The sequence below is a fragment of the Ananas comosus genome, linkage group 16 (genome assembly GCF_001540865.1).
Source record: "Ananas comosus cultivar F153 linkage group 16, ASM154086v1, whole genome shotgun sequence".
NCBI classification, from domain to species: Eukaryota; Viridiplantae; Streptophyta; class Magnoliopsida; order Poales; family Bromeliaceae; genus Ananas; species Ananas comosus.
This window is the reverse complement of record NC_033636.1, coordinates 3,323,949-3,337,575: the sequence shown is the minus strand read 5'-3', so window position 1 is coordinate 3,337,575 and position 13,627 is coordinate 3,323,949. Positions and strand designations below refer to the sequence as shown.

At 36.3% G+C, this 13,627-nt stretch overlaps 1 protein-coding gene across 1 annotated transcript; it reads left to right on the top strand.

Moving 5' to 3' along the window:
• LOC109722594 (beta-1,3-galactosyltransferase pvg3-like) lies at window positions 7,230–8,435 on the top strand. Its single transcript, XM_020250690.1, has one exon. The coding sequence runs from the start codon at window positions 7,230–7,232 to the stop codon at window positions 8,166–8,168; it is 939 nt and encodes a 312-aa protein (XP_020106279.1). The 3' UTR covers window positions 8,169–8,435.

Here is a 13,627-nt window from a genome sequence, read left to right as displayed (position 1 = left end):
ATCTGACATACCTTCCGAAGGTGTGTCATTCCTCTAATTCTTTAGACTCTCCAGGTAGACAGGACAATTCTTCTTCCAATAACCGTCAACATTGCAATGTAAATATTTTTCTTTGTCAATGGCCTTTTTCTTAGGAGCTTCCCTCTTAGGCTTGTTTTTCGTCTTTTGTTTCTTCATGAATTTTTTCTTCCAATTAGACGTTATTTTGGAAGAGGAAGCCTGCTCCACTATAAGAATCGAGCCCTTTGAACTTTTCAAAGTCCTCTCTGTTGTTACCAACATGTTCAATAACTCCGCATTGGTGCAGTTAATTTTATTCATATGGTAGTTTACAATAAACTATCCATATGATACAGGAAGGAATTGCAGGATCAGATCAACTTTGTATTCCTTATCTATTTTGATGCCGAGCTTATAAAGCTCCTTGAGGTCTTTGATCATTGTCAAACAATGATCATGAACAGACTGCTTTTCGGTTAGTTATTGGATGATTTGGCAACATGAGGGGGTCTTGATCGAGAATATAACTGAGCTTTTCGAAACTGAAAACTATTTTTAAGTTCCTTAGTCAATCTTTATAATTAGTTCCAGTTAATGGTTTTGTGTCGAGAATATGAGAGAAACGATTGGAAGCAGATATTTGCTTTGCAGAGAGTAAAGATTCAAATTAGATATTTATATTTGTTTTGAAAATTTTGTTTTAGGAATTTTAAAAATAAATTTTAGCCTCCCACTATTTTCTCGAGTCTCTTACACTCCTCGGGTAGAGAAACGAAAACCCAACGCGATAAAAGGTTTCAAATAGATACTGCAGTCCCACTAGTATAACGTACCACCTTACTTAACAGTTATTGGTGATATGCAAACCGATAAGTGGACAATTCTTGTCCAATGCTTCTCAAACAAATTGCAATGATCGATCTCTAGGTCCTATAGGCCTCACCTAACAGTTATTGGCCCCATTCCTTAGTTAAGTCAGACCCGCCATTCAAACGCGTAAGCAAAGCCGTCATTGGGTCCCGCACCTAACAATTATTGGGCCCAACCCCATCTTTACTCCGCAGCATCTCATGCTAATAAAGTGACTGCACCTTCCCGAAGCAATTGACCACTATAACAAGCCGTGCCAATCAACACCAGAAAAACGCCTGCACTTTTACAACACCGAAAACCGCTCGACTTAATATTTGTGAGGAGATTAAAATTTAGGTCTCAAATTTTATTTTATTTATTTACATCTAATGCAAATAAAAACAATCCGCACATGAAAGTATAATATAACTGGTGATGATCATGGATCTAAGAAGTGGATTTGGACTTGAGCCACACAGTCGGAATCAGATTCTTAGGGTCATAAATTACAAGCACACACACGTCATTGGTTTGATCGTCTTCAACTATTTGATCCGACCCGGAGCTACAATTTGATCCGATCCTATCAACATCTTGATCCGACCGCCATCAACTGCTCATCTTGATCAAGTCTTTGCGTACTTCTCGGCTAGCAAGTGATCAACCAATGATGTGCAACCATACAATATATAACCCAACAATAAAGATAAAGTAAAAATTAATTACATTTGATAACTTTTATCTCTAACCTATTGAGACACGCAGGTCTCCATATAAATCTGTTTGTGCACGTAGGCACCCAAAATAACCATCCCTAATACAGAGTCCTTAATTTAAACAAATTTAAAATTACAGGATTCTGCATACACATTATACATCACATATCAAAAAAAAATAAATAGGTCTATATCCATGATCATCACCGATATGTATCTCATATATCATATCCATAATAATTAATTTTGGGTATTCTAATTAACCGTTAACCAATGATTTGAAAAATAATAGTGATTAACTCACTAAAATCAATCAATCTTATTGATCGTTTATAATCTTGATCAAAAACTTAATCTTCAAACATAATAACTTGATCTCATCAAGATATAAATTTGATCTAATCAAATTAGATCCCATTTTTTATTTTTATTTTAAATCGATCGAATCAAATTAAAAAATAAAAAAAAATTTGCACATCTGTACAGCTGCTATAATAGCGCTCATACAGACTAGTAGCGTCCGTACGGATGCTACAGCAATATATATATATATATATATATATAGGCTGGGGCTACTATACTTATATGAGTATACAGCCCTTTGTACTCATAAGTTTTTAGCCGTTTAGATGAAAAAATATGCGGTTATGATGAAAGTGGTTACGGTTAGGTTGATAGTGGGCCCCCTAGGGTTGAGTGGGTGGTTGGTTGAATAGTATAATCTAACGGGTGAAAATGATTAAAGGGTAGATCTAACGGGCAAAAACTTATGAGTACAAGAGGCTCTATACTCATAAAAGTATAGTAGCCGGACTCATATATATATATATATATATATATATATATATATAGCATCCGTACGGACGCTACTAGTCTGTATGAGCGCTATTATAGCAGCTGTACAGATGTGCAAATTTTTTTTTATTTTTTAATTTGATTCGATCGATTTAAAATAAAAATAAAAAATGGGATCTAATTTGATTAGATCAAATTTATATCTTGATGAGATCAAGTTATTATGTTTGAAGATTAAGTTTTTGATCAAGATTATAAACGATCAATAAGATTGATTGATTTTAGTGAGTTAATCACTATTATTTTTCAAATCATTGGTTAACGGTTAATTAGAATACCCAAAATTAATTATTATGGATATGATATATGAGATACATATCGGTGATGATCATGGATATAGACCTATTTATTTTTTTTTGATATGTGATGTATAATGTGTATGCAGAATCCTGTAATTTTAAATTTGTTTAAATTAAGGACTCTGTATTAGGGATGGTTATTTTGGGTGCCTACGTGCACAAACAGATTTATATGGAGACCTGCGTGTCTCAATAGGTTAGAGATAAAAGTTATCAAATGTAATTAATTTTTACTTTATCTTTATTGTTGGGTTATATATTGTATGGTTGCACATCATTGGTTGATCACTTGCTAGCCGAGAAGTACGCAAAGACTTGATCAAGATGAGCAGTTGATGGCGGTCGGATCAAGATGTTGATAGGATCGGATCAAATTGTAGCTCCGGGTCGGATCAAATAGTTGAAGACGATCAAACCAATGACGTGTGTGTGCTTGTAATTTATGACCCTAAGAATCTGATTCCGACTGTGTGGCTCAAGTCCAAATCCACTTCTTAGATCCANATATATATATATATATTACTAGAAACTGCAGATTAAACAATATGATCACTTTACAATTTTTTGAATTAGCCAAAAACGATCTATAAATGGTTCAACTGACGAAGAACGGTTTAAAATACCCAAATTTATAATTTTAATATTGAAAAACATGATGATGGCTCTGATACCAGTGTTAGAAAATTGCATACGGTAAAAAAGCTGCAGAAATAAAATCAAACAAATTTGATTTTGAAAATTCTTGAGATCTGATCTCAAAACCACGCAATTAGAATCCCTATGTTCTTTAAGATTAAAGGAGAAAAGCAAGATCCAATCTTTACTTTTGCGTGGGAAGATCTTCACCTCAATTTGATGATCATGAAATTAAATTCTCTTGAAACCGCACACGCGTCTACCGGAGTGCTATCTCCCTTGCAAAGGACGTCCTACTTGCTAGAAGATGGAAGAGAGAGGAGAAAAGAGATGAAGGCTAGAGTTTTCTAAAAACTCTCATATATTATATAGAGGCATATAATCCTCTTGTTAATAATATAGTGACCATTAAAGATAAGTACAAATCTAGATTTAAATTTATCATTTCCTTAACTAGTTAGATCGATCAAATCGTAATTTGATTCAACTTGAACTTTATCTTAGTTTGATCATATCAAATTAATAATACAACATTTGCATATAAGTCCTCTCATAATTTACTAACTATTAGTAATCCTCTCTTATAACATTTATACTTTAATACCACTAATTTGTAACAACTACAAATTAGTCCAATTATCAACATATTGACAATTAGGTCCTCCAACGATTCAAAAATCATGATCTGGCTATCCGATCAGTTACAACCTCTTATGTGTGTGACCCCATAAGTTTTATTCCATCTAGTAATGAGATATATTTTGATCACTATCAACAATATCACTAAAACTCCTTTCAGTGGATCAGAACTATTCCAACTGAGCCCAATGAGAATTATCGATCATCTAGATAATTCTCATGAGTATCACAATCTACCAGTGACACCTAGCAGCATGTAGTGGCATTCAAGTAAAATAGAATACTGAACCTCTTGGTGCAGTTACCGTGTGATACAATTCTTTTATCATGAGTCCCGACTAAACAGAAGTAATGGAATAACTCGTCAAGGTAATCGACTCGAGTTTCTAATAACGAAACCCCTTTCCGCTATTAACTCTTGCCTGGCCAAGGTCTTCTAAACTCGGTCTCATAAATCACATAGGACTAACGCCCCTATCTACCAAGGGAGATAGATTCCATATAAGTGCACACTCTATTCCTACAATAAACCTACTGCAGCCAACATGCACCGCAAGGAACCGAATGGCTAGGGACCAAGTGTATATATAGTCAAACTATAGTAACCTCATTATGAATAGCCGAGGCTCCGCAGGTCAAAGGGCCAGTCACACTACTGCAATATTGAGTAAGTAACTGACGAGTAAATAGACATCCAAGTGACTTCTCACGTTGGTCACGCTCGGTACCCTTGTTTTCTAACAACCTCTAGTATACCAATCTCACCAGATCAATCACCATGTAATTTACTCGAGACTCGAGACTTGTCTACCTAAAAAGGAAAGCGACCTATATACCAATCTCACCAGATCAATCACCATCCCCGTGATGATCCATCGATCGGGAGCATTTAGGAATTAACCATCAATGACACATGTCTCAAATTCTCAACTTTTGAAAATATATATCATCTTATTAATTTTTTGGACAATTTATGGACACATATACAACATGAATGAAAATAACAATCCAAATTTATTCATAATATTTTAAAATCAAATACAAATTTGTCCTAAAAAGAATACATGTGTCGGCTTGGTTCACTTTTAGGGCATACATCTAAGATATGATGCCTTCCCTATGCAATCTGTGTATAAATTCTATTCCTAATTGGAACATCTTCAATTGTATTGATTGTGATGTCGTGGGCGGACAGGAAAAATTCTGTCCGTTCGGCGGTCTGTTGGCGCCCCCGAATCCGACAAAAGTGGCGGGTCTCGGAGTGTGACACTACACTTATATTCCTCGTACACCAAACTTCTTGATTCTGTTTGTCGGGTGTTGCATTGAAGAAGGCTTGGTCTTATGCTTGAAGTTTCATTTCTCATCGACGTTTATCCACATAACTCTTCTGTCAATTTCGTGTTGAAATCAATCATTCACGAGCAGGTCAAACCTAGCTTCTCACTTTTCCAAGTATGTTGGGATCTAGAATTAGCTTTTTATCCACATCACTCCTATGTAGGGGTGATCTACATTTCTTTTCCAAGGAGGCTTCAAATGGTGTCCTCCACCTTAGAAATCCAAGATGCATATTTGAAGCACATCTTCCAAAAATTCAAATGGTGCGCTTTAAGTGGCCGTCACTTTACGGGTGAAAGGCAGTGCGAAAATCCAATCGTGTAGCAAGTGTTCCGTGGAGGCTTCTTCAAAACAATAGAGTTAAACACTCCATAAAGTGGCACAATTTCGCCAAGATATACTTATGCGAGTCTTTCCCTTGATCAAATAGTGTGAATAAAAGTGAAATGCGCTGACTTAGCTAACCTATTCATAATTACCCAAATAACATCATGTCTAGCTTGAGAGTGAGACAATCCAATACCAAATTTCATGGTAATTCCTCCCATCTCCAAATGGGAAAAGACAGCCTTCCCAATTTGCTATTTGGAAGTCGATGCTCGATCTTCACTTTTTGTGACATCAAGCATTGTGCCACAACTCTCCAGTATCTTCTTCATTCTAGCAACTTCAAGTTTTCATACCTTTTAATGCCATCCGAAGGCATAGGATAAGTGCTCAATGAGTTTAACTACGAGCATCTTCTTAGTTCCGATCTAAGAGTAGGTTGCACTATTAATACTGTAAGAAAATCATGTGTCCGCAGTGAAAGAAAATAACACAAATAAAAATTTTAAAACCTAAGATCATCTCGTGTTTTGCTTTAAATCATTAATACTTGATCTAATTGATCGATCTAATCAAATAGGATCTAGTTTTTCACCTAGCATGGGTCGAGATCGCTGAAAGTCGGCAATTGTAGGTAAAAATTATTTGTCCTCGCTTAGCCGCGCATGCGCCCGGCTTCTACTCGCGTCCACACAAAATCACGCCCTTGATCGAATTAAACGACTGCTTCGATCCGTGATCCAATCACGAATTAACTCTTATTAACTCTTGTATCGATTTGAGGTAGATGAATGAATTTTCTAGATTTACTAGCAACTTTTTGAATATTGAAACTGATGGATTAATTGTGGAGGAGAGGATTGACGATTAGGGCTTTTTATTTCTCTTGTATTATATTTTTTAATATGTCATATGATATATATTTATAATGAGAAAATCTTAAGCCTAATACTAATCGAAATCCTAATAAGATTGGATTATCCATTAACCCACAAGTTGGTTATATTAATATTAACCGAATCCTTTTCCTAACTCGATTCATGTGTAACATTTAAATATAAGTTCTCATATTATTTACTAACAATTAGCAAATATACCATACCGTGATTTCCTAATCTATAAGAATTGTACATGTCTTTCGCTGGAACGCTTTAGAATCCGAAATTCTTTCCAAATTTCGGAATTCCACACGGCAATGCCGAGATTCAGTTTTCTCCACCATTTTCTGTTTATCGTCCAAATTAACTTCGGGTATTACACGCATATATAAGCATGCTTCTAATAAAAATTTTATAAATTTAAATTTCCAAGAACACTCACAACCGACCTCAATTTCTTAATAGGTCCCTCATCAATGGCTGCCATGCACGTCGTAGTCACTTGCCCAGCTAATCTATTAGACCAAGTTCATTATTATTAATTATGAACGAAGAAAACAATATTATATGTTTTAATTATTGACATGTTCCAATTAGTCCCATCTCAAATATATACATGTACACGGGGAATCGGACAGTTTCTCCAGCTTCACCCAACAATCGTTAACGTGAGAGAAAAACCGAAAATGTTCGCCTGGAAACAATCTCCCTCTTGCATCGCTCTCCTCGCCCTTCCTCTAGCTTTGTTTGCCCTAGCAACCGTCGTCTTCTACCCTCGCGATTTCGGCCTCCCGTTGACCTTCACCTCCTGCGGCAGCTCATCATCTTCGGCCGGCGGCATCTCCGCTGCCCCCGTACAGCCTGAATTTCGGCTCCTCGTCGGCATCATAACCCGCCCGGAGTACTATGAGCGCCGGCACCTCCTCCGCATGGTCTACAGCCTTCAGCAGTCCGACAACAACTTCGCCGCCCATGTCGACGTCCGCTTCGTCTTCTGCAACCTCTCGACCGAGGAGCAGGCGGTCTTTGTCGCCCTCGAAATCATGTGCTATGACGATATCATCATTCTCAACTGCACCGAGAACATGGACAACGGCAAGACCTACAATTACTTCTCCAGCCTCCCGACGCTATTCGACGGCGACGCCAAGTACGACTACGTCATGAAAACGGACGACGATGCGTTCTTCCGGCTGCCCAGCCTGATTGAATCGTTGAGGGACAAACCTAGGAGCGATGTGTACTACGGGCTCCAGATGCCATGCGACAAGGAGAACTTCTTCCCCTTCCCGCCGTTCATGTCGGGGATGGGGTACATCTTGTCGTGGGACCTGGTGGAGTGGATCGCCACATCCGAGACGGCGCGGGAGGATACCACCGGGCCAGAGGATATGTGGACGGGGAGGTGGCTGAACATGGCGGGCCGGGCCAGCAACAGGTTCGACAACGCCCCGGCCATGTACGACTACCGAGGCACGTCGCCGGCCACATGCTTCCGCCACGACTTCGTGCCGGAGACCATCGCCGTGCACCATCTCATAGACAACGCCAGATGGACGGACGCGTTGACCTACTTCAATTTCACAAAGGGGCTCAAGTCTTCTAAGCAATACCACATTCCCTGATTTTTTTTCTTTCGAAGAAAAAAAATTCAGGATATATATACATATATAATAATTCTTTTATGGGTATATATACATATTACTTATGATTCAATTTTCTACAGATTTTTCATTCGGATGATTTTGCTATATGTATAAATAAGGAAATTAGAGTGATTTTTAAATATCAATTGCCTGAAAAATAGTTCATACTACTTAATTAAGGAGGATGAATGATTGATAGTGTCGATTTGTGAGATGTGCATACATGCGTGTTTTTGAACTAAATGACGAGTCTATCCCAAGCGGTAGGTGAAGGTCCATTCCAGTTCCCTGAAGATAAATATTATTATTTGATTTGTTCAAAGTATATACATCTAACTCCATTAATATAAATATAGCATCTGCAATTAGGAATGGTATTATATGGAGAAGGTCAACTTTGTACGTCCCAGTCCGTTGGATAGAAAACTAAACCAACAGGTTGATTTGCGAGCTACCCCTGGCCAACCGCCAAAAATTAAGAAGAAGGCAGAGAGGCCACGCAGCCCACCCTTTTGAATGTTGCACGGGAGCCGCGTCGGTGTCCGACCGGTGTTGGACGCGGGACTTGCGGTCTTCTAATTTGTAAAAAGTTAATGTGTAAAATTTAAAATTTTTATGTATAACTTTTAATATTATAAAATACATTTAATAAATTAGGTTCTTACAAACTTTTTAGAGTAGTTGTGCTTCTATACTCGCTACCATTCATTCACTCCTATTCAATAACTCAGATTTAATTTTTTTTATATTGTAACCCGTAATAGCAGGTTACATTGGAAGAGATGCTGGTTACCAGATACCTCAAAAAAGGGTATTTTTGTCTTTTAATACATAGATAATTTTGTAATTTTATCTCTACTATATTAGCAAAATTTTTATTCTCTCCTTGTTTTCTTTTTCTCTCTATCTTTCCTCTTTTATTTCGATATTTCATGTAAGGAAAGTTTCAAATTATTTGACAACATCATCCTAAAAGATAATTTTTTTTTTTCTCTTTGTTTAATTGTTTAATATTGCAAATGAGTTTAATTTTAAGAAACTACTATGTATTAAAATTTATTTTGTGGACCAACTATAGATTTTATCTATACCCACCTTGAATCCGACCCAAATCCTATATAAAGTTTAATATTATATTCGAATTTATATTTTAAAATTTTAAATTTAATATAAAATATATTGAAATATGGTAAAGAAAAATAATTGTTTTGGGTTTCGGTCTTCGGGTTTGGCTTTTGTTTTGGGTTTCAGGAAATTGGTCAGTTTCGGGTTTGGATATTGAATTTTGAAATCCGTCGTGTTTGGAAATAGTTTTGCGATTGTTAGTCGGGTTCGAATTCAAATTCCTAACCATATTTTTTTTCTAACCAGTAATCTTAATCTTTTTAATTTTTATTTTTAAAATTATGTTTAAAATATTTATTAACTCTAATGATTAAAATGTCATTCTGTTTAAAATGTTTATTATCTTTAACGGTTCTAGATTGTCTTAGACTTATTCAGTTCAATAGGTTGAACTCAGATGCTTTATAGATTAGGTGTCTGATCAATTGAATCAATCGGTTCAATCTAGTTTTTAAGTCAAGGATACTAATTTAATTAAAATGAATAATAAAAGTTAAGAAGCTGATTATAAACCAAAAGGTAAGGAACTAAAATTTAAAAAATCGACTAAAAACTAAAAAATTTTAAGGTAAAAGTCAAAATCAATTTAATAAATCAAATTAATTAGACTGCTCAAATTGATAAAATATACACATAGCTTAGATCTATTCAATATAAATTTATTTAATTTATCTATATTTCTAATTTTGTTTACTCTAGTAAAACTCTATGGTGAAAATTTATTATAAACTTAAAATTTAAATTATACAGTCTAAATTTATTTATTGGTAAGTTTAAATTGAACTAAACTATTTAGATTTATTAAAGGTTTCTATATACTTTTTAGCTTCTAAAATTCAAATTTATTTTATTTTCAACTTATATTTTGAATTACAATACATGATCTTATTATTTTAATAGATCAATCTTACTATTAAAATTTTAATTAATTTTGTCAATACAATTTTATTCTATGAATAAATTTGAATTATACCCTATATTTCTAATCAATTATCCACATTAAATTTTTAAATAGTAATAAAGAATTAATATATAAATTAGAAAAAATTTTAAATTTTTTTAAACATATTAAACATGTTTAATTTAAATATTTGCCCGCATTCAATTTTTTCAAATTAGTAATATAAAATTAATATCTAAGACGAATTCATAATTTTGTTAAACATATTGAATATATTAAATTTAAATATTTACCAACATTATAATTTTTTTTAATTAGTGATACAAAATTAATGTCTAAAGTAGAACAATTCTATTTTTTTTTTAACATATTAAATATGTCACGCCCCGCGACAGCCAATTTGGTCGGTTCGGATACGCCTTCAGACGTCAAACGGACAGCACCTCCCCTGTCCGCCTAAGGCTCCACACAAATATCAACATGTATAACAATTTGCGCAAACGAAAATATAGATATACATGGCTTGCACGAGGGTAAGCAACAACCAACAAGTGAAAGAACTACTACTATTTTCACATCCACACATGTATATTGATTACATTTAACCAAATACAAGCATACTGTAATTTACATCCTTTTTCTTTCCAAGTACATCACATATCCTCAAAACATGTGCCATTTACATCATTTATACATTTCCATTATACTACACTTTTCATCATAAACCAAAAGATGAAACATGAGTGCCACTAATGCACGGGTGTCCGCTACCTAGGGCGCTGTGCCTTTGCCGCGATCCTTCACCGTCTCGCTCAGGCCCGGATCTGTAAAATGGTGTGGTGAGAACTACAAGAAGTTTTCAGTGGGTTTGGCCACCGAACCCGCCGACTTTCCCACTATATCTAACCAGGCATAAGTAAAGAGAACAGATAGATAGATAGCCATTTCTAATCCAATACAGTTACTATGCCTGAACAAGAATAATAAACCCACATATATATGATGCTCATGATGCATGCCAATTGCTATTATCGATACCCAATCCTTTTGGCTAACTCGTAGATTTAGCCCCAAAACTCACCAACCAAATCCCTACTTTCGGGGAAATACTCGCTACAACCCAACGGGACCGTCTTCTGGGGAGATACTCGCTACGACCCAGTGATGACTACTCCGGAGCTCATCGCTCAAGGGAGAGCGACCGCCCTCAAACATAAGACTATAGGTGAGTATGATCCAATCCACAACCATGAGGATGCCATGTCCACTAATGTCACAACACATAAAGTGTTCCATTTACTAGTATTCAATGTCACAAGGTATTATTTCAATCATTTGTCACAATGTCACCATGTCACCATGTTTTCTACCTTGGCTAGGTTCATGTCTCAATTCATACATCTATAGAATTCATAAGTGTCCAATGTTCCATTACCAACTCATATGCATCTTTATACTAAAATTATGCAAGAAGTATCAACATATTACCATTTAACCCTACATGTATGAATCCTACATATACACACATGCTCAAATGGTGACTTGGACATAAAGAGAAATCCAATTGTTTCGGATAGCACCACCCACCTCGTAGGGATGCTAGGGTGCTAGAATCTGAATTTCCCGATTTATGATTGTCGCTTTCCCCCGACCCACGGCAAACGAAGTCGAAACGAGATTTTTCCTTAATATCTCGATGTAGACCTACCGGAATTCCAATCCGAGTCTCCCAACATGTCGGTTTATACTCCAATTAGGGCTACAAGCGATCAAACCCAAATTAGATCTCAAACTTAACAAAACCCTATTTTTTTGACCCTAGGGTTTCCATAATCCACAATTACTGTAATATATCGAAAACTCGATAGTGAATATTGGACTTTAGCCAAATTGGCTAAAGCATTCAAGAGAAATAGTTGGACAAGTTCCAATTGGCATTCCAACAAGGTTGGAAGGATTAAAAGTGAGTTTAAAAGAGTTAGGAAGGTTTTTGCATTGATCGCAGCGAAATTGGATCGAAAAGATGCAAAAACATGAAATCCGGGCATTTTGTACAGGTACAACATCAATGTTGTATCGGTACACATGCGACAACCGAGAGGAAGCTGCTCTCGGGTTTGCTCTCTGCGCGATCGTGTTACCGGTGACGGTATACTTTGTAAAAATCTGAACAACTGCTCTCGGGTTTGCCTCTGTGCGATCGTGTTACCGGTGACAGCAACCCATGTACCGGTACACTTTGGTCTAGCAGTAAAAAATGAGTGGACTGCAAATGTGGACTTTTGGGGGGTTTTGTTGCTATTGTTGCAACCTATAAATAACCCAACACAGCCCTCCACACCTGTTTACACAGCAAACACCCCTCCACTCCATTTTTCTCCCTCTCTCTCTCTAGGAAGTCTCTCCAAAGGCTAGAGAGGAGCAAAAGAGGTGGATTTGGAGGTGGATTTGGAGGATTAGAAGGTCAAGAAGCTCTCCTACAAGGTGGACCTTGGGAGTGCTTTGGGCTAAGGTGAGTTTTATGCAAGAACACATCTAGGGTTTGGACTTCTACCCTAAAGTTTAGAGTTTTGATTTTCTGGGAAGCTTAGAAACGTCGATGAAGCCATGAACTCCATGAAAACCCATGAAAGCTTTATGTGCTCTTATGGTGATCTTCTAGGGTTAACTCTAGATGCCCTAGTAATGGTTCAACTGGGTTAGAAATGGTATTAGAGAGTTTCCTAGATGCTTCTAAGCTAGTATTTGCTTAGTTATAAGATCAATCTAGAGAAAATTTATATATAGCATTGTTAGGGCACCAAATTTGGGGCTTTTGCCCTAGGTTTTTTTCAAGGTAAATTGACCTTGTGGAAACCTAATTAGGGGTATTTCCGACGCGTTGGTGCGCTCGGTTCGGCGAAATGAAAAGACTATGTAGAGGTATTTAGTAAAAAGCCTAATTTGGCTCTAATTTGGTACAGATCGCCGTAGCACCCGGGATAAGCATCCTAAAATCACGAGAATCGAACCGCAACTCCTCTACTACTATTCAAGGTGGGGGGTGCACTCCGAAATCGTTGGATTCCCTTCTATATCTATATCACCTTTTTATTGAACATATATGTCAATAGTCATTCATGCATGATAGGGTAAATTACATGTGAATGTTGGTTGGGCTTTTATTATATGCTTCTAATATAGATGAACATAGTAATTGATATGAACCATAGAGGATATGTATGTTGGACCTTATACTTGTGTGAATATGAGACCGAGACTATGATAATAGTAAACAAATGTGACATTGATAATAGAGACAAGATTGGCATCGAGAAAAGAATAGTTAAATAAGGTTTAACCATTAGTGGCATAATGATAAGGATAACCTAGAAGTGGCAAATATGATAAGGTAGGAACTTATCATTGGTTG